Raw genomic sequence first — 21627 nt, 5'->3', positions numbered from 1 at the left:
TGGGACGTGTTTTGTAATTTAGCAGGAGTCACATGATACCAGAGTTTCGAACCTGCTGTGGCCTACTTTGCTTCTCATAACCCAGACATAAGGGCCTCCCGCCTCGGGGTTTTTTTTATTTCCTGCACATCGCGCCTCACCCTGCTGCTGCTGCTGCTGCAGATCTATGTATGATGTATGTTGAATGTTGAATTGTGCTTTTGTGACGAGGTGCAGACCGTGAGAGGTTGTGACCGACATTTCCGGTCTCGGATCTGGACCACCGTGGCTCTGTGGACTTAATTTTGGCTCGAGTCCACGTGTTTGTTCTCTTTAACTACGGCTTAGATCATGTGATTGGTACTTTTGAAGATAGGCGTGGAAAGAGAAAAAAAAGGAGGGAGAAAAAAAAAATTTTATGCAGAAGATGCCTTCAAGAGCTGCTCGGAAACATAAGTTTGTGGAGTGTGAGTTAAACGCGTCGACGTGTTTGTTTACAGCTTTTACATCCAAGACTGTGATACAGATACACTTCCCGCGGGATTGTGGACAGGCTGAAAGATCAAACTGTAACCCAGACGTTACACAAAATACATTTAATAAAATAGAAAAAGACACAATAAAATATGTGCATTGCTAATAATAATAATAACAATAATAATAATAACAACAATAATCATAAGAAGAAGAAGAATAACAATAATAATAATGATAAATACTGATACTACTGTAAAAAGGCAGTTATAACAGATTGCAGTTGTAATAAACTAATAGTAATAATTACAATACAATAAGGTAATTTATATCAATTAAATAACATTAATTACAAAAGATTATCTAACCCTTCAGGCTACTGAAAGAGGCTACTTTTTTTTTTCTTCAATCAGACTATCAATAACAGTATAATGCAGATGTTTATTGTTGGTCAGTGTGAGGTCCTGCACGCTCCAAACGTCCCACAGTGTCAGACTTTCACTTTCAGCTGTCGATCGTCTTTCCCGGGGTTTAGAATATATTATATTCAACAGCACCTGAAGACGGCTCCGCGCAGACCCTTACATGTCACACTGTTATTGGCCGAGTCTCAGTGTTACATGATGTTACCTAACTACACATGTGGTTGAATTAAGTTTTGCCTGAGTGCGCCAGTGCGTGCGGACAGTTGCGCCTGTGCAGCCTCCTGAACTGAAGCCAAAAAGACCATGGAGAGCACCAAGACGGACGGACACAACCCGCTGGCAACTGCCGGCTTTTGTTCAAGAGTCTTTTTGTGGTAAGTGATTAAATCATGATATTGGATTCCGCACGCAGCCTGTACGTGAAGTGATTGGTTCTCAATAAATCAGTATAGCGGTGCGTAAATCCGTGTGGAAAGCTGTTCAATTGAAGCTGGAGTTGGAAGAGACATGTCGCGTGTTAGAAATAACGTTTCCCTTGGAACATTTTTTTTTAATTTGAGAAGTTGAGTTTTCACAACTTGAACCACCTGTTGCAACTCACATGCAAAGTCGTTTTCCAAAGCAGTTTAGAGGAATTTCGGACCAGAGGCTGCGATGCGCTCCGCGGGTTTTATGTTTACAGCTGCACGTTTCAGACACGGCTGGAAGCTGAAGCAGTGAAACAGTAATTCCTAGATTTCCTGTTGCATTGGCGACTGAGTTTGACAGTTTGGATGAAAGGGATTAAGATTTAATCAATATGAGCAATTCAAAGATCTTCTTTTGTTACCGCGCCGATAATTAAATCGGCGGTGTTAGATGTTCACAACCTGTGGCATTTGTTCAGTGACTTTTACCCGCTGCGTTTAGTCAAAACAAGCATTCAAGGACTATATGCAGGAGTTGCTCTCCAGCCAACCCCCCACCCTCCACCCGAGCAGCAGTGTATGACCTTGTGTGATACTGCCTCAGGATTGAGCGTGCCCCTTCATGCACATTAGAAGAACATGATGGAGCACAGAGAAAAAAGGACAAAGTAGAAGCTGTCCTCGCTGCATGTGACAAATAGCTCCTGGGTTAGCAGCAGGGTTAGAGCAGTGTACTCTGGGTTGTTATCAGCGCACCATGCCCCGAGGTGCTGGACCTCCTCCTTGAAGACTGTTGTGTTGTAAGCAGACTAGATAACAGCATTGGAGCCATGCATAGGTGTAGCGTGGCTGAAGAGGTGGGGGGTGGGGGTGGTGGTGGGGGGGCTGCAAGTGTTATTTTTTTTGTTTTCTTAGCTTGAAGGAATTTATTTCGGGTGAAGCTGACAAAAGCATGACTGAGGGAGGTGGGGTTGTTTCATTAAAAACTCCAGGGTGTCGTTTCTACAGGTGAGGACAGGTGCTCGGTGCATCAGGCCCTGCACCCTCAGGTTGCATCAGTCTATAAAGACAGACCGGTTACACAGTACGTGGACAGTAAACGTACAGATCCCACTTAACACAGAAATGTTTGAATGATTGATCACCCCCCCCCCTCTCTCTTTCTATTAAAGCCAATCACTTCTAACCTATTAGAGTTGTTGTGTTAGTGCAGAGAAACATCGGCGGTGTCTCCTGTTCCAACAAAAGCAATAAGTAACTCAAGTGTCTGCTTTACCTGCTTTCTAACTGCATCATTACCTGTCCATTTCAGCTGGTTGACCCCGCTGCTGCACCTCGGCCACAAGCGGACGCTGGAGGAAAGTGACATGTACAGCGTTGTCCCCGAGGATCGCTCTCAGACCCTGGGAGAGGAGCTGCAGAGGTACGCCGTAACGTCACTCCCAAAACGGGAAGACGTTTCAGAAACTACAAGCACATTTATTTTGCCAAGAATGTAGAGACTTTTATCATGATGTTTCAGTCAAACCTGGAGTTGAATAAGTCAATGAGAGCTTTAAGGGGGAATCTTACTTTTTATATTCTGGTGAAGGAATATATATAATTAAAATAAAAAATATTTTATGATTATAAGTTATAAAAGAAGCAGTTTGTTCAGTTTTTGGTCTGGGTTGTGTCGAAAAGCAGCGCGGCTCCACGTGTTGAGGAGCTGCCTGAACGCAGTGATCAGGAGCTAGAGGAAGAACCGCACTGTCATTAACAGAAGCCACAGCCTTGCATTGAAAAACAGAAGTGTCAGTGCTTCTGACTTAGTTTAAGGTTGGTATGTGGGAAATGTGGTGTTTCAGTGACTGATCAGACTGTGTGAAGAAGCAAATTGAATTTGTTTGGCACAGTTGACGCAAGTTTGTTTATCCAAATACTGAATGAAAGGATGACTCCCGGTCTCAGGACGCTCAGAAGAGGAAAGTGAAAACTGTGACGTTATCTCATGTTTTGGTTACTTGATGTTCCTCAGGTTTTACAAAAAGAAGTTGGGTATCACTTGCTTTTTCCCAGAAACCAATGAGTTGTACGTCGAATCACGCCCTGAAACACACACCACAGTGTGCCATCTCACTATATAATGTGTTGTTACCTGTTGTTTTTTCTGTTGCAGACTTTGGGACCACGAAGTTAAAAAGGCCACGAAGGAACTGCGGAAACCGAACCTCACCGACGTCCTCATCCGGTGCTACGGGAGGTCCTACGCCGCGGCTGGGTTGTTCACATTTTCACTGGTATGTTCATGTTGTTTCTTAACCTTAGACCGTCTGCTAATGTCAGGTGTTGGATTCTTGTTTGAGAGAGAACAAGCAGCAACGAGTTTTTATGTGACTCTTCTTCCCACGTCCAGGATCTCACGACGGCCTAATGTGTATTTCTCATCCCTGTGTTTTTCGTCTTAAAAAAGGAGGCCATTAAAGTGATCCAGTCGCTTCTGCTGGGGAAAATAATCCTGTACTTTGAGAATTACGACCCAGACGACCATAGGAGTCTCTGCACGGTGTGCGTTTACGCCGCCGCCATGTCCCTCTCCACCTTCGGCCTGACTATCCTCCAACACCTCTACTTCTACCAGGTTCAGAAACTGGGCATGAGGATACGGGTGGCCATGTGTCACATGATATACAGGAAGGTCAGTGAAAGATTCGGCAGAATTCAGAGATGTCTTTAGAAATATGTTTCCAACTCTTAAAGAGTCCTACCCCCCCCCAGGCTCTGGCCCTCAGCAGTGAATCCATGGGACAAACCACCACCGGACAAATCGTCAACCTCCTTTCGAATGATGTCAACCGCTTCGATGAGGTGACGCAACAATAAATGATTGACAGAAGGGTCCAACGGTTATCAATGGCTGAATATGTATTAGCTAACAATAATCACGTTAACATTTAACCTCGTCTGCTCGAAGCCTTTTCTTTTTTTTAAGTGTGTTTGAGTAAATGTGTAAAAGAGGTCGTGTGACCTGTGAGATTTACGAGTGCTGACAATTGAGAAAAAAAAATTAAATGTTTGCACGTGCGTGTGTGTAGATTACACTCAACCTGCACTACCTGTGGGTGGGGCCTCTACAAGCCATGGTGATCGTCGTCTTCCTTTGGTACGAGATCGGCCCGACGTGTCTGGCGGGCGTGGCGGTCGTCGCCCTCATGCTGCCGATGCAGACTTGGTTCGGAAAACTCTTTGGCATCTTCAGGTAGGAAACGAGTCTTCTCCAATAATCAACGATAAAGTCAATTTATGACTATTTTCTATCTTTTAAGGAAATTCCTCTTTGTTTTTCTGTTGGCGGTCAAAGGTCACTGTGACCTCACAAAACACGAATTCAAACAGTAATTATGACGCGGTTTAACTGCGGTTTAATAAAGTGATGACATTTTATATCCAAAGGGTCAAAGGTCAACGTCACTGTGACATCATAATGTTCTTCAGTGGCCATTTTTCAACTCTGTGACTCTGACCATTAGGAAGGTAAATATTTTTATTTATTTATTTTAATTCTTTGCAGGAGCAAAACGGCCGTCTTTACTGACAATAGAATTTGCATCATGAACGAGGTGGTGTCCGGCGTCAGGATCATCAAGATGTACGCCTGGGAGAAGCCGTTCTCAGCTCTGGTTACTGAAGTCAGAAGGTGAGGACGGAAATAATATCTACTAGAATGAGTTTGCTGGGATACAATTGGGGCGTTCTGGGGCAGTTGTTTTTGCCGGGACGTCTTCCAACATTTAGTTTCGCCCTCTTGCTGATCAGGATATTTTCCTGATGAATCACAAGTCAAACCAAAACAAACTGAATGAGCGATGAAAGAAGTGACAGCTGGTGCAAACTGGAGGTGAATCTACAGCTGTGGATCAGAAGTGTTAACCATTAGGATCAGGTGTTGTTACACAAACTGTCAGAGCAAATGTTTAAATGAAAGCAGCTTACTGCAGGATGATTTATTGCACAGTAGGTTAAGGTGAACGAACACACACACACACACACACACACACACAGTATATCATTGACAAACAGCAGGTAGGGGTGTTTCAGACAGGTTCAGCACCGCTGGTGTGTGTTGCCCTTTAGTGAGGTCAGAAAATGGCAGGATCAGTTATGACACCTCAAAGTTCACATTTTAGGCTGAAGGTGAATAAATCTTGAGGACTTTGCTCATGATTTATGGTCCTCGGGAACCTCTTTAGTGTTTTGACACGGTGCAACGTGAAAGTGAGGCTCTAATTGTTTTGTTTCATTAATTAAACTGTCAGTCCGTTTCCACTGAGGACCAAATGTTTTGACAGAAACATTGTTCACTTTGAAGAGTAGTTTTTCAGGATTATCAGCCGTCAGCTGGTTCCAGTAGTAAAAGTGATTAAATGGCAGAAGCTGTGAGTGAAGTGTTTGCTTTATTTGACTTTTTTGAAACATGCTGAACACTCATGTCCAGGCAGATGAAGATAGAAACCCCTTCTTACAACACTTTAAAGCCCGAGGGGCAGAGTGTGTCATAATGGATTAATGGTGTCACGTTAAGTTGTTTCAGTTACACATCCAACTCCTTTCTAGGAACTTACATGGAAATCATTGACATGAAGCGACATGTCACCAAAAACAATAATACCCACGGTGTTTATGAAGTAACGGTGAAAGCAAAGAGCTTCATCTTCATCTAGAAAAAGAATCGAAGCATGTTGACGTTCATTTACAGCAACGTGGATTTCGCCTGAGGACACTTCATATAAACCAGTGGTATGCACTGAGGGGGGAAAAGAGTCTGTTCTCCCTGAGACAGAGCTGAGGGGAATATTTCACATAGCTGAGCCTTTAATAAAACACAGAAGACATCTGCACCATCACCCACATGTGCCTTGAAAAGAAACACACACACAGACAGACAGAAAAGATTCCAAACTTATTGAAAATCAAATATCCGTCCTGATCCAACTACGCTTTGTGAGACTCAAGTTGCAGTTTGCAGCGATGTAGAAAGTAAAAAAAAGAAAGAAAAAAAAAAATACATAACATCTTGACTCTTTAAAGTGTTCAAGTGGAAATGATCAACATCAGCATCACTCCATTAAAAAAAAAAAAAAAAAAACAGGTTACGCCGCATTAAGTAGATCCCACGCAGATGTGACGTTGAGTATTTACATCCCTAAACTGACGGGTGTAGAATTGTAGAAGAGTAAATGATATAAAAGATGGTCAACATATCCGACCCAATACATTTAGAATATCCACTAAAGGACTAAAAGACATTGATCGGTCGAGCGTGATCAGATGTTTCTGCCCCAGGACCGACATGTTCCATTTGCTTTGGGCTTGAATGGAACGACAGATCTTTCTTGGGGAAACCAATTAGCACACAATGAAAGTGAGTTTCCATCAGACTGAAATAAATCACCGCTTTGAAAGTTGGTGGTCGTGGCTCAGCGCTTAAGAAGGGCTTTACACATGAAAGCATGAAGCTTAAAGTTGAAAGAATTAAAAGAAAAGGGTAATACTTTGTAGAGAGGTAAAGTTATCTGTGCCTGATGAAGATATTGAATGGCAGTAAATAAAACAGGAAATGTAATCCATTTTTCATTTTCCTCCTCATTCCTTTTGTTTTTAAAAAGTTCCTGCAAACCCTCAAAGAACTTTACAACATTAAAGCATGAATCCAAATTCTCCACATGTTGTTGTCTGTTCCCAGGAAAGAGATCCGTCAGATACTGTACAGCTCCTACCTACGAGGACTCAACATGGCGTCCTTCTTCGCCAGCAGCAAGATCATCGTCTTCATTACCTTCACCGTCTACGCCCTCCTGGGCAACGCCATCACCGCCAGCAGCGTGTTTGTCACCGTGTCCCTGTACGGTACCATCAAGCTCACGGTCACCCTGTTCTTCCCGCTGGCCGTGGAGAAGGTGTCGGAGACCGCGGTCAGCGTCCAGAGGATCACGGTACTTCTGTTTTCTTTAATCGGTTGATTCAGTCACTTTATTTAACATTTAAATCAGAGCCTCCTCTCTTCTGATTGGCTCTCCGACCTGTTGTCACGAGAGCTGCAGAGAGACGCCTGAGAGAGGAGATGTAAAACTACACTGAGATGGTTTTTGGTTCTTTTTAATATTTCTTCTTATGGATCAAACACAGAAGAAGAAGAAAATATGTGACCTTTAGTCTTTCCTCTGGCATTTTAAGGGTTTACAGCAGTGCCTGCTAAATGTTCAGTTACACATTACATCCCTTGCTTCTGTAGTGACTTCCAGGAATCTGTCATTGCAGTGAATGTTTAAAAATTGTGTGTTTTTGAGAAGCAGCAGTTTGACTTTGTAGAGAGTTAAAACGAAACCACTGCAAACAGAAACCATATTGATTAACGTGTTCCCAGAGTTTCCTCCTGCTGGATGAGGTGGAGAGAAAAACCTCGGGGCTGCCTCTGGAGGGGAAGGAGGAGAGCTCCATAGAGATTGAGAAGTTGACCTGCTACTGGGATAAGGTGAATATTTCAACTCTGAAATGAGGAGCGAGCGCACCTGCGTACTTTGTAATAAAAACCTGAACGTAGTTTTCAAAGTGTAAAGTGATTTTACATGATTTCAGATCTGACACTTGTTTTCTTTGTAATTCTCTAAATGTTTCCCGTCAGAGTTTGGACGCTCCATCTCTCCAGAATGTCTCCGTCAGCGCGAAGTCACACCAACTCCTGATTGTAATTGGACCAGTGGGGGCCGGGAAGGTGAGTGCACCTGTGCAAACAAGCTTAGCTTCAGGCTAACGGGGACACGGTTGACCTGACCACCAACAAAGGGAAAAGTGTCGACTCTGTTTGTGTTCCCACCAGTCCTCCCTGCTGAGCGCCATCCTGGGAGAGCTGCCTCAGGACACGGGGAGTCTGAAGGTCAAAGGTCAGCTGACCTATGTGTCCCAGCAGCCCTGGGTGTTCCCGGGGACCATCCGCAGTAACATCCTGTTCGGGAGAGAGCTGAACCCCCAGCGGTACGAGAAAGTCATCAGAGCCTGCGCTCTAAAGAAGGTGGGGTGTGAGCGGGGTCCCTGTCAGCTGACGGAGGGAGCAGACTCTCTGGCGGCCATATTGGAAGTCCAATGTTATCTCTGATTGTGTTTGTGCTTCGTCAATAGAAGCGAGTAGAAACGATCTCTTCTGTTTGTATGTCTTGTCACTGATGTGGAAGTCAGAAGATTAGGAAGTTTGTGTCAACACGTCTGACTTTGAATCCAGAGCCGAGGTGTTCAGTCAGAGCTTGAGTTGTTCGTCGTCTTTGAGCGCAGGACCTGGAGCTGCTCCCGGACGGAGACCTGACGCTGATCGGGGACAGAGGGGCCACACTCAGCGGTGGACAGAAAGCTCGCATCAACCTGGCCAGGTAGGAGGGAGTCACAACCAGGAAGTCTGCATTCACATGGAAGAGACACGACCAGGAAGTGAAGTAGCATGTCTGGCATCACTGTTGCTGTCTGTGTGTGTGTGTGTGTGTGTGGGGCTGCTTCCCCGGGGTTCTGGGGGAGGGAACATGTAGCAACACGCTAGGTTGATTTCCACAGGTATGCACAAGGTCGGGTTTGTCTCAACCCAGAGGAGGACGGTTAGTAACAGTCTGGGGGCTGTTGTTACAGTCTTCGTACATTTCATTACATTTCTGTCTCGTCCAGATTGTTAATCTTCATCCACTAAACCGTGTGTGTGTGTGTGTGTGTGTTTCAGGGCTGTGTATCAGGATGCAGACATCTACCTCCTGGACGATCCTTTAAGCGCAGTGGACGCTGAGGTCGGGAAACATCTTTTTGAGCAGTGAGTGATCACCCGTCGTGTTGTGCCGCACCGTTGAACTTAAAAGTGTAGTGCGTAGAAGGTGTCGGACAAAACGTGTCTGTCTGTGTGTTCACGAGCAGGTGCATCTGCGGCCTGCTGAAGAACAAGTGTCGTGTCCTGGGCACCCACCAGCTGCAGCACCTCAGGGCCGCCGACCAGATCCTGGTCCTCAAAGAGGTTTGTGCAACACATTCAAAGACAGCTACTGCTGCTGCTTGTTGCACTTCAGACGGCGCTTTCAGCGTGCTCTTCTAAAGAGGATGAAAGTGTGCAGTTTGTTTTCTTTAATTCTACACTTCGTGTTTTGTTCCTGCGTGTCTCAGGGTCACGTGACGGCTCAGGGTTCCTACAGCGAGCTGTGCTCCTCCAATCCGGACATGGCGGCTATGCCGAGCAGCGACGAGGAGCAGGAGCGACGGGCTCGATCGGCCGACCTGGGCAAGCTGTCGTTACACAGCCAGAAGACGAACCACTCGCACAGTTCCCACAGCAGCCTCCTGCCGCAGGAGAGCGACTGCACAGACCAGCTTCCTGTGAGTACATTTTCAAAATAAAATAAGAGTTTTAAAATAAGTGGCTTATTAACAGCCTGTTTTTTGCAGGTTGAAACAGTTTGCACCGCGGCAGAGGAGAGTCGGGTGGAAGGAGACGTCGCCGGTCACATTTATCTCAAGTACTTCACCGCAGGCTGCAGCATCGCGGTCTTACTGTTTATCGTGCTGCTCAGTGTCGTGGCCGAGGTAAGCTGAGGCTCACAGGCCTCGAGTATTCACACTCACACCTGGAACTTGTTCTCACATCTGCACAGTGTCACACATGTAACCGGACAAGAGCGTCACTATATAATAATGAACACAAATCATCCAAGTACCAAAAGAGGGAAAATTAGATGAGATTAGATTCAACGGACTGACATAAAATACATTCCAATTCTCATCAAACTTTTTTCTTTATTATTATTATTAGAAAAATGAGCAGATATATAAATGTGTACATCAAATAATGATAGTAAAAGAAAGGACCCAGCTGTCTTACCTTTCTGAATTCTCCATGTTTCTTGTCTGTTCCTCCTCCTCTTCTTCTTCCTCATCCTTCCTTCAGGTTCATTTCCTGTAATTCTAGAGACAAATGCAACATTTCCATCACACACTTCTTTCATGTATCATGTTTTAAGTGGTTCTCAGATCCTGATTTATTGTGAATATGCAGCCACTGAACTGAACTCTGTGTCGATCCACAGGTTGCTTATATTCTGCAGGACTGGTGGCTGGTGTACTGGTGAGCTCTTCACATCTGACTTTTACATGCAGCTTATGTTACTGTTTGTGAACCTGCTGAATGATCTTTTCTCTCTCTGACTGTGTGTGTGTGTGTGTGTGTGTGTGTGTGTGTGTGTGTGTGTGTGTGTGTGTGTGTGACAGGGTGAGAGAGATGTATTTCAACAGCACGGCCACAGCTGTTAGCATCAGAAATGGAGTGAATGCTACTCACTCAGATCAAGAGTTGGACCTCACATTTTACCTCGGTGTTTATTCAGGTGAGCTCCATCATGTCCAGGTGTAAAACATATATATATATATATGAACAGGTGTGATATAAAGTCGGCTGCTTCTGCTTCCAGGTTTGACCGCAGTCGCCGTGGTGTTTGGCTACGCCAGGAGCTTAGTGATCTTTCACGAGCTGGTGAGATCAGCTCAGAAACTGCACAACAGCATGTTCAGCGCCGTCCTCCGCACGCCTGTCGCCTTCTTCGACGCCAACCCCATCGGTGAGTTCGCCTCCTCTTCAAAAACCTGCCGGTTGTTCATGTCACTCAGTCACTTCCTGGCTCGTGCACCTCAGGTTTTACATGCAGTGAGTACCAGATATAAGATATAATGAACTTCATGTATGTAGGAGTCTTTTGCCGACTCTATTTTCTCGACTGAAGTGGAAGAAGTTGCGGCACAGCAACGTTACTCATCAGTTATTTGTCTGGCTGATTTTGCCTTTATCCACTTTGCAGGAAGAATTCTCAACAGGTTTTCCAAAGACATCAGCCAGATGGACTCCATGTTACCCATCACCTTTGTGGACTTCTATCAAGTGAGACATTATTACTTCCCTGTCTGTTCTCTGTTTCCAGATGTTGTTTTAGTCGTAGATGAAAGCGTCAGCGCGGTTGTCGTTCTGTAGTTGTTCTTGCAGAACATGGGTGTGGTGGTGGTGGCGGCCTCGGTCATCCCTCTCATCCTGATCCCTGTCGTTCCTCTGCTGTTCATCTTCCTGTACTTGAGACGCTTCTACCTCAGCACGTCACGGGACATCAAACGCCTCGAGTCCACAAGTAGGTTACGAAGGGGCGACGAGGGTTGAAACAGGAAGCGAAATGACTGTGCGTGTTAGAAACAGATGTTTGCGATGTGTTCCCGCAGCTCGGAGTCCCGTCTTCTCCCACCTGTCCTCGTCTCTTCAGGGTCTGTGGACGATCCGAGCCTTCAGAGCCGAGGAGAGGTTAAGGAAAGCCTTTGACGCCCATCAGGACCTGCACTCGGGTCAGACTCTGCTTCACTGTTTGAGCTGCTCAGTTGTTTTTAAAGTGGGACTGCGGGCGACATAAGAAGGTGTAATGATTCCAGTCAGTTTGGTGACGTCCCTGTTCCCGTGTGTCTGCGCTCCTCTCCTCAGAGGCCTGGTTCCTGTTCCTGATGACGTCCCGCTGGTTTGCTCTTCGCCTCGACAGCATCTGCTCCCTCTTCATCACCTTCACCACATTCGGCTGCATCTTACTCAGAGACGGTGAGAACCTGTTGAGTTGATTAGAGCTCGTGTTGACAGGGATTGCTGCTCAGTCACAGTCTATTACAGCTGTCACAGGTTTCAGCAGGACAGGTGAGTGTAGCAGGATGTGTGTTTGTGCAGGTGCAACATAAGGAGAATTTAGAAATTCAGTTCAGAGTTGACAGTTGATTAAAAATACAAAGAAAGAAAGAATAAAAAGAAAGGAATACTTGTCCTGCCCAGGAGCAATACCTGCGTGTTTCTGTCCGCCTTACCGGCCGAAATACCCGGTGCGTTGATCTACTTCCTGTCCGCGACCAACCTCCTTGAACCCCGCGTGGAGACAGGTGTGAAATCCATGAAGACAACGGGGTGAAAGCCGACACGAGACGTTACGCAGAGATCTATGAGGTGTATTTGATCAGGTGTCGCCGTCTCTCCGGCACGCCGGTGTGGCCGGAGGTGTGCACCCGCGTCACTCCACCGGTGTGACACAACCTCCGACCTGCGTTCCGTCTGCAGCTAATTGGCGCCCCGCCCCTGTGCGTCCATGCGCGTGCCGTGGCGAGGCGCATTGATATGTTGAGGCAGCGGAAAGCGATTGAGCAGTAAAAAAGAAAGTGGTCTGAAGTCGGTGTCGCAGTGTTTCACTGATATTCCAACAGGCCTGTTACGCATGCGCACAGTGAGCAGCAGCTGGACTAAATGCTTCTTAGCAAAGTTTCATAATGAACCGAAAACGTATTAACTAAACATGTCATAATGTGACATCATAACGTGCTTTGTGCAGTGACGTCACTGCGTCATTGTAATATCAATGCGCCACGTTGCAAGTGCGCCGCCTGGCTTTTAAAGGGCACGGGAGATGATGGCACTGTGATTGGCTGGTTGACAGAGCTCTCCCGTGATCAATGAAGAGACCGAGTGGAGCCACGTAGAAGCACGAGCCTGGAGCTGGGACTGTTTTTCCCGCCATTATAATAGTGAAAAGTGACATGGATTTGCGCCATGAAGTGTAGACCGTGCGCTTTGGAGTGTTAAAATGGAGGCTTGTTGTTGTTGTTGTTGTTGTTGTTGTTGTTGTTGTTGTTGTTGTTGTTGTTGTGGTGGTGGTGGTGGTGGTGTGGAGCCAGTGCCGTGAAAAATCAGTGTTTGTGTAGTTATTGTTTCTTTTATTTTTGGAGCCTCTCTGTGTTTACTAAAAGAAAATGTAAAAATGTCCTATATCAGCATGTCTTTGTCTTCGTGTGTGTGTGTGTGTGTGTGTGTGTGTGTGTGTGTGTGTGTGTGTGTGTGCGTGCGCGCGCGCGTGTCAGGGCTCGAGGCCGGAGGGGTGGGGCTCGTGCTGACCTACGCCGTGACGCTGATAGGAAACTTCCAGTGGACCGTGAGGCAGAGCGCGGAGGTGGAGAACATGGTGAGGACGGAGCCGCCGGTCCGGGGGTGTCGAGTCAGAGCCGGAGGGCGGAGGGTCGGCGCGGGGATTCACTCAATCAACCTCTTTATCTCTTCAGATGACCTCGGTGGAGCGGGCGGTGGAGTACACAGAGCTGAAGAGCGAGGCACCCTGGGAGACCCAGAAGCGTCCTCCCGCCGACTGGCCCAGCCGAGGACTGGTGACTTTCAACCGGGTGAAGTTGTCCTACAGCGAAGACGGGCCGCCGGTCCTCAGAGACATCAGCGCCACTTTCCAAGCGCACGAGAAGGTGAGACGCGACAGCCGGTTTAGAGCTCATGACTTTACGCACGTGACGTCAGCGTACGTGCCGGTTTCATGTCCCCCGTGTGTCCCCCCGCTGCGTCAGGTCGGGATCGTGGGGAGAACGGGCGCCGGGAAAAGCTCCCTGGTGTCGGTCCTGTTCCGCCTGGCTGAGCCGCAGGGGGAGATCCACATAGACGGCGTCCTGACGTCAGAGATCGGCCTTCACGACCTGCGTCAGAGGATGTCCATCATTCCCCAGGTAGAGATGACGCGTGGGTTTTTAATGTTTTGAACATGCTTGTTTGTTAGAATTGAGCAATGTTATTATTGAACAGTCCAAGTTTGTGTATTTATTTCTGTTCGGACTCCTACATGTATTTCACAGCTGTAATGAGAAAGTTGATTGAACTCCCCAATGTGATGTAGAATTGTTGAAATAAGCAGAAACTCAGTCAGTTTTAACATGAAAATGCATTTAGAGTAATATTGTGAAATATAATAACAGAAGAAGTTCCACTTGATTAGAAGGCAGGACTTTGAATTGTAATGACAGTGTTGTTACTGTGGTGTAACGCTGCTGTTATTGAAGTGGAGGATGTTTGGGATGTGAAGGAAGCGCAGCTCGTGGTTTCAGCGCGTCTGTCCCTCTGTGTGCTGCAGGACCCGGTGCTGTTCACTGACACCGTGAGGAAGAACCTGGACCCTTTCAAGCAGCATGCGGACGAAGAGCTGTGGAGGGCCCTGGAGGAGGCGAGTATCCAATCAGAGCTGTGTCAGTATCTCCTGTTCTTCAACTGACTCTGTGTGTATATGTATGTGCAGGTGCAGCTGAAGTCGGTCGTGGAGGAGCTGCCTGGGAGGTTGGAGACGGTTCTGGCCGAGTCGGGCTCTAACTTCAGTGTGGGTCAGAGGCAGCTGGTGTGTCTGGCCAGAGCCATCCTGAGGAAGAACCGCATCCTCATCATCGACGAGGCCACGGCCAATGTGGACCCCAGGTATGAGACATGCTACACTGCACAAGCCCTGAGTGCGGTAAAGGTTTAGTTTCCTTTAGTTTCCACTGGATGACTGTCTGTGTTGTGACTGTGTTTGTGCAGTACGGACGAGCTGATCCAGAGAACCATCCGGGACAAGTTTCGAGAATGCACGGTGCTCACCATCGCTCATCGCCTCAACACCATCATAGACAGTGGCCGGATACTGGTGAGTCCTCTCCAGTAATAGTAAAAAGTGTGTGTGTGTGTGTGTGTGTGTGTGTGTGGGGAGCTGATTTCTGTCTCTCTCTCTCTCTCTCTGAGTTTAAGTGAAGTTGTTTAAACTCATGTGCAGTCTGCTCGTTCTGCATGTGTATGTTACTGAACACCTGCATGGATGCTGCTAAGAGATTAGACAATGAAAGTGATGGATGTTTGATTGTGTTGTGTTGTGAGGTGCTGGACAGTGGAACCATCCAGGAGCTAGACCGTCCCTTCACTCTGCTGCAGAACAAAGACGGGGCGCTCTACAAGATGGTGCAGCAGCTGGGAGCGGCTGAGGCGGCTGCTCTGCTGGAGTCTGCCAGACAGGTGAGGTGGAATGTTCCTGTGGTTGGATGTAATGCTTGTATTGTAGTTATTACTGGGTGTTTACTATTGATGGGATGATGTTTGTTCATGTTCACAGATGACGCAGCAGTCCTGACAGTGGAGCAGGATGTGACAGATTGTCTGGGTGTGTGAGAGTGTGTGTGTGTGCGTGCGTGCGTGTGTGTGTGTGTTGACTGCATGACCTGAAGACAGTGGGGTTGGATGTGAACTCACAAGAAGCACATTACTGTTTGTACAGTCTTTTGTTCAGATAAAGTTTATTTAATTTTCAACAGAGTTGTGGTCTTTGTGTGTCATTGTGGGTTGTGACTGTAACTAGTGACTGTAGCATTTGTCATAAGTCATAATCAGATATGTTGGTTCATATTGGTGCATGCACGTGCATGCATGTGCACGCACGCACGCATGCACACAACCCTAACCCTAACCCTAGCAGGAGCTGCATGTAACATTTGTCATAAGTCATAATCAGGTGTATTTGTACATATGGTGTGCGAAATATGGCGTGTTCCCCCGGGCGAAGGGCATATCAGTGCGTTTGCGGGCCACCGTCTTGCTAAGCGCGAAAGAACTTCCAGTCTATTCTTCGCCATGCGCTTAGCAAGACGGTGGCCCGCAAACGCACTGATATGCCCTTCGCCCGGGGGAACACGCCATATTTCGCACACCATATGTTCAAAATTACTCTACATCAAACATACATACATCCATCTGTACGATATGCCTCCCTTCAGCAGGTGGGCTGGCAGGTCATTTCCCCAATCTACCTCAGGTGTCTCACTCACACAGTCACACCCACAGGCTCTGTGAGGCACTGCTGCTGCAGGCAATTAACCCCAATTATCGCCTGTCGGCTCACTCCACCTCTGTTGGAGCAGGAATCCTTCCACTCTGCCGTGTGACACTGCACATGTAAGGGCCGTCTTACAACACCTCACAACAAACAACATTTCTTTTCCCCGCATAAAGTGTCTCTTCTGATCTTCACACTTTGGTGTCTTGGGAACAGTGATATGTTTTTCACACCTCATGAGCTCAATCCTTGTAACCCTGACTAGATGTATCATTACACATAAGCAATGTCAACAGTTCTGATTCTGCATAGGACACAATTTTTTTTTCTGCCCCAGCCCCCAGTAATACTTGTAGGGACCCAGGGGACATGTACATCAGAAATATAAACCAACTCTAATTACTCTACATGATACATCACTCTCTCCCTCTCTCCCTCTGCACAGCAGGACCACCTCAAGTAAAACAACACACTCCACAAATTCCCCCTTAGCATGTCACACACAATTTCAACAGACATGAACATCATTCTACACAAACACACTCCACCCCTGTTGTAGCAGCAGTCCTCAGATTGTCAGTAAACTCCACATTCAGGTTTCAACATTAATAAATCTCTAAACAACAACAACAACAACAAACAGACAGACAGACCTTCGCTGAGCTCTGTGAACCTGCTGCGGTGTCGTCTGTCGGACGTGGTGATTGTTCATCTTGTGCAACAATTGATATTTACAAAGGCTTCTTTACACAGTTGCACATTTTCTGTGGTTACATCCACACATGTACAAACTGCTGCAAACCTACAATAAGGCACTTACTTACCATTTTTAAAAACTACTTCTCTACATAGGAAACATAAAAAATAAATAGTGTCCATGTCAACAGTTTGTACAGCAGTGATTTCCAGCTTCTCTCAGCAGCATGTGCGTATATTTGGCTGAGCCATTCCACACCACAGTGAGGCCAGAGCCTCTCGGTCTCCTCACCAGCTCCATGGATGAGGTGCTCTGTGGCGGGAGAGGAGGGGAGGGGAGGGGATGGGGGGGGCACTGGAGGCACTTTCTCAAGTCTTCTGGCAAAGCAGCGAGTCAGACCCTCCTGTTGCTCACAGAGCCGTCTCAAAGATGACCAGGTTACCGTCTGCCGTCTCCGCATGTCCGTTTGACATGTTGGAGCGGCTTCTGTTATCGAATACCTGACAACACAAGCAGCACAGGTCACAAACACAAGCCTCTCACAGCAGGACACATGATGTACATTTGACCATGAAGGACACACGCACCTGTTTAGCTGCCTGTAGTAGAGCGGCTGCTTCCTGTTTACCAGTCTGCTGCACCATCTTGTAAAAGATGCCGTCTGGATCCTGAAGGAGGGTGAAAGGCTCATCGAAGGCGTGGATCCTCCCTGCGTCTAGAACCTGGACACACAAACACATTTGTCCTTTTTAATTATTGACTCATGCATTCATTCTAACTGTGTGTGTGTGTGTGTGTATATACACACTACTGACATTCACTGCAAACATCTAATCAAAGCATTTCACTGACTAAACATATTACACAAGCAAAGTGACGATGCATCATAAATGTGTCTGAGCTTCTCCATTTGGAAAGTCACCACCACCACCACCACAACAACAACAACAACAACAACAACAACATGACTCTCCTCCCAACATCCAGCCACAGGTGCTTTTCACAACAACACAGTTCTGAGATTACAACTTGTAGCCACTAAAGGGCAACAAAAAAACACTTTGTGTAGCTCTATTACTCTTATTTTCTCAAACATGTATCTGCTTTAACTTTGAAGCTACAGTCAGGATGTGGTTACTCTAAACAATCTCAACTACGTCAGTGACTCTGGGTGGAGCCGTGTGCTGGGCAGGTTTCCAGATGAACAGCAGTGTCACAGCTTCACAGCTGCTCAGTGGCTCCACTGAGCTGCTTGTTCACCTACAATAGTTTGAATGTGTCACTCCCACTGACGCCACAACTTTCCCTACACACAACAAAGATCAAACATGTTCGTCCAGTTTGAGAGACGCTGATAACCGTCCCTCACCAGCTCATTCCTCTTAGCTAAAGCATAAAAACTCCTCATGTACAAAGAGATAAAAACAACATATACTCTGACAGTTTTCACTTTTCAAGCCTCACTATGCTAAACCTTTTTCACACCATCTAAAAGCAAAACATTCAATGTCTGATAAATGACTTTCTAGGACTTACCGCACTATAGATACCACGTGTGTATTTCTACTAATGTCACACACTTCCAACCAGGTCAACCTGTTACACTGACTGCAGCTGTGTGAACGCAGTCACTCAGCATGGCGTCTCTGGGAAACACCTTGTGCTGTTGTGGACATTAAATCTGAACCACATGAGCTCCAAACTATAATCTGCAGAGGAAGAAGGACTCACTCCACCAGTATCCGGTCACTGTCTATGATGGTGTTGAGGCGATGAGCGATGGTGAGCACCGTCGTGCATTCTCGAAACTTGTCCCGGATGGTTCTCTGGATCAGCTCATCTGTCCTGCACACACACAGTCACAACACAGACAGTCATCCAGTGGAAACTAAACCTTTACCACACTCAGGGCTCATGTGTGTTTTGTGTGTTGTGTGTGTAGCATGTTCATACCTGGGGTCCACGTTTGGCTTGGCCGTCTCGATGATGAGGATGCGGTTCTTCCTCAGGATGGCTCTGGCCAGACACACACCAGCTGCCTCGTGACCCAACGCTGAAGTTAGAGCCCGACTCAGCCAGAACCGTCTCTAACTTCCCAGGCAGCTCCTCCCACGACCGACTTTCAGCTGCACCTGCACAATATACACAACAGCAGACAGAGGGGGGGGGGTCATTTACCATATAAAGACACTCAGATTATTGTACATCTGTGCCATGGTGTGTGTGTGTGTGTGTGGTGTGTGTGTGTGTGTGTGTGTGTGTGTGTGTGTGTGTGTTACCAACCTCTTGCAGAGCGTTCCACAGTTCCTCATCCTTGTGTTGGTTGAAAGGATCCAGGTTCTTCCTCATGGAGCCAGTAAACAGCACTGGGTCCTGGCAGATGAGTTCAAAGGTCACTACTGATTACACATCTAGTCCAAATACAAGACATTTCCAAAACTAATCACTTAAGTCATATAAAGAGTTCAAAGTTAAGGTGACAGTTGCCTCATTATTTCCTGCTCTAAAGTTTATTTATTCCTGTAATTGATTAAGACAAAGTCAGTGAAGAAAGCACCATGAAATTATTCAACCAAGTGGCCAAATTCAATCTGAATCACTCACATTTTCAACACATCATCAAAAGGAAAACAATTACTTTCAAAAGAGGAAACTATCTGTGGATTCAGCAACTGGAATCAGCCTCATTTACAAATGATCATATCAAAAACAAGCTATGACCCAAACTGACCGATCACAACACATCCCATGCTTTACCACCTACTTCTGACAATGGGAACATATTAATCACAGGTGTAGCTTGTTTTCTTCTTCGTTATCTTATTTAAAGTCAGAGGTTGATGTGACGCATTTCACAAGCTGCAGCCAAAATCACATCCAGTATCTACTTGCTGCAGCAGAGACTGAAACACAACAAACTTTCTGCTCCGCAACAAATCAAAACAAAACAAAACAAAGACCCATGTCTGTTGAAAAGATCCAAACACACCGGCTTGTTTTCAGTTGACTCATTTCCTGGCACTCAGCTGCTGAATCAAGCTGCTCGCCACCGATAAAAGCTTTCATTTTAAAAGGGTTCACTGTCCTCCTGAGGCACTGGTACCTGAGGAATGATGGACATCCTCTGGCGGAGGTCATGGAGGCCGATCTCTGAGGTCAGGATACCGTCCACGTAGATCTTTCCCTGAGGCTCTGACAGGCGGAACAGAGCTGAGACCAAGGAGCTTTTCCCGGCGCCGGTTCTCCCCACGATCCCAACCTGACACGCCAGAACAAACAACATCAGCTTTGCTTTAAACATCATGAAACACCCTGCGTGTGATCGTCAAACACCTCTGACCTTTTCTTTGGGTCTGAATGTGGCTTTCAGTTCATGCAGCACCGGCGGTCCGTCGCCGCTGTAGGAGAAGTTGACACGGTCAAAGGTCACCAAACCTTTTCTCGGCCAATCTGGAGGAGGACGCTTCTGGGTTTCCCAGGGTGCTTCGCTCTCCAGTTCAGTGTACTCCACCACTCTCTCCACCGACGTCATCTGAACACAGGAGAGAAGTAGAGCCACCGCACCCTCAGTTATTGATGCTGTTGTTGTTTAAGAAGATTGAACATTTCAATCTGTAACAAAATCATTTCTCTATTTATTGTTAGTGATCAGACTATTTTCTGACCCGTTCACCTGAATCAATCATGTCTTTTCTATGTGTATCAGCCTTAAACATGTCATGTTATACAAAAGATTAGAGAGAAGGTGAGTATCTTACCATGTTCTCCACCTCTGCACTCTGCCTGACGCCCCACTGGAACATGCCCATCAGTGTGACCGAGTAGGTCAGAGCCAAACCCACAGAGCCGGCGTCCAACTCTAAGAGGAACACATCAAAAATCAACATCAGTCCAAACCTGCTGCACTGCAGATCTCCAGCACCATCCTGTCAAACACCATCACTGTGCTCCCTGCGGTGGACGGCAGCGCAAAGCCAAAGTTTAGTATTAACAAATGAAAACTCTTCCTCACGGTCTCTGAGCAGCAGGCAGCCAAACGTGGTGACAGTAACAAAGATGGAGCAGATGCCGTCGAGACGGACGGCAAACCAGCGAGAGGTGGTGAGGAACAGGAACCAGGCCTCTGTTCAGGAGGAGGAGAACATGTTGTTACACAGGTCAGTTGAGCTTCATACTGATCAACACTGAAGCTAACGGCGTTGATGCTGAGCAGAACCTGAGTGCAGGTCCTGATGGTCGTCAAAGGTTTTCTGGAACCTCTCCTCGGCTCCGAACGCCCGGATCGTCCACAGACCCTGAAGAGACGAGGACAGGTGGGAGAAGACCGGACTACGAGCTGCAGGACAGAAAACAGTCAGAATTTTCACACCGCCTTTTTTTAACGTGATTCTCACACACACTGGTGCATTGTGGGACACTCACTGGTAGACTCAAGGCGTTTGATGTCTCTGGAGGTCTGCAGGAAGTAGCGACGGAGGTAGAGGAAGACAAGGAGGAGGGGCACCACGGGGATGAGGATCCAGGGGATCACCGACGCTGCCACGGCGATGACCCCGAGGATCTGCAGGAACACCTGCCCGGAGAAAAAGAAACAATTTCTATTTGAAATCTGACATCAGGGTGTTTGCTGATCTTCAGTCCAGAGTCCCGTCACACACCAGACATGTCCCTGTAGCTGATGTCGTAACAATATAATCATAGATGTTGATGTATTGAGCATCTACAATGACTGTGTGAATTGAATGAGCTGCCGTCTCTCACCTGGATGAAGTCCACAAAGGTCCACGGCATGTTGGAGTCCAGCTGACCGATGTCCTTTGAAAACCTGTTTAAAACTCGCCCTGAGGAGAGACAGAGACAGACATCATCACCTAACATTCTCGACTTCAGAACAGAGACAACAGATCTTTCACATGTCGTACAGTTTGTGCTGTCTCGCTAAACGTTCGCTCACCGAT

The 21627-nt window shown here is 46.7% G+C and overlaps 2 protein-coding genes across 2 annotated transcripts in view; one reads left to right on the top strand and one right to left on the bottom strand.

Annotated features, from left to right (window-relative positions):
• The first annotated feature begins 1164 nt into the window (after window positions 1-1164).
• Window positions 1165-16206, top strand: LOC111222692 (multidrug resistance-associated protein 4-like). Its single transcript, XM_022746494.1, has 31 exons — window positions 1165-1252; window positions 2598-2708; window positions 3444-3564; window positions 3738-3962; window positions 4043-4132; window positions 4360-4523; window positions 4836-4961; window positions 7008-7257; window positions 7689-7796; window positions 7947-8036; window positions 8142-8333; window positions 8591-8685; window positions 9024-9110; window positions 9212-9308; window positions 9455-9664; window positions 9734-9871; window positions 10372-10409; window positions 10553-10668; window positions 10753-10899; window positions 11137-11216; window positions 11307-11457; window positions 11546-11665; window positions 11799-11909; window positions 13208-13308; window positions 13406-13597; window positions 13697-13852; window positions 14254-14343; window positions 14416-14588; window positions 14691-14796; window positions 15024-15158; window positions 15256-16206. Exons 1-31 carry the CDS (start codon window positions 1182-1184, stop codon window positions 15271-15273), a joined length of 3909 nt encoding a protein of 1302 aa, XP_022602215.1. The 5' UTR covers window positions 1165-1181; the 3' UTR covers window positions 15274-16206.
• A 104-nt stretch (window positions 16207-16310) lies between these two features.
• The window catches only part of LOC111222693 (multidrug resistance-associated protein 4-like), a 22784-nt gene continuing 17467 nt past the window's right edge, over window positions 16311-21627 (bottom strand). The window contains 13 exon segments of the mRNA XM_022746496.1: window positions 16311-17169; window positions 17257-17391; window positions 18406-18514; window positions 18623-18702; window positions 18704-18795; window positions 18949-19042; window positions 19773-19928; window positions 20010-20201; window positions 20428-20528; window positions 20682-20792; window positions 20886-21005; window positions 21092-21242; window positions 21431-21510. Coding sequence (XP_022602217.1) covers window positions 17080-17169; window positions 17257-17391; window positions 18406-18514; window positions 18623-18702; window positions 18704-18795; window positions 18949-19042; window positions 19773-19928; window positions 20010-20201; window positions 20428-20528; window positions 20682-20792; window positions 20886-21005; window positions 21092-21242; window positions 21431-21510 — 1511 coding nt within the window. The 3' untranslated portion in view covers window positions 16311-17079.

Source organism: Seriola dumerili, unplaced genomic scaffold, assembly GCF_002260705.1.
Source record: "Seriola dumerili isolate Sdu_G_001 unplaced genomic scaffold, Sdu_1.0 BDQW01000105.1, whole genome shotgun sequence".
NCBI lineage: Eukaryota > Metazoa > Chordata > Actinopteri > Carangiformes > Carangidae > Seriola > Seriola dumerili.
This window is presented reverse-complemented; position numbering and strand designations above follow the sequence as displayed.

Coding starts and splice junctions, on each gene's coding strand:
- LOC111222692 (XM_022746494.1), top strand. CDS start 1,182: ATGGAGAGCACCAAGACGGACGGACACAACCCGCTGGCAACTGCCGGC. Junction 4,133..4,359: donor ATGTCAACCGCTTCGATGAG/GTGACGCAACAA, acceptor GCGTGTGTGTAG/ATTACACTCAACCTGCACTA. Junction 10,669..10,752: donor TTACCTCGGTGTTTATTCAG/GTGAGCTCCATC, acceptor TTCTGCTTCCAG/GTTTGACCGCAGTCGCCGTG.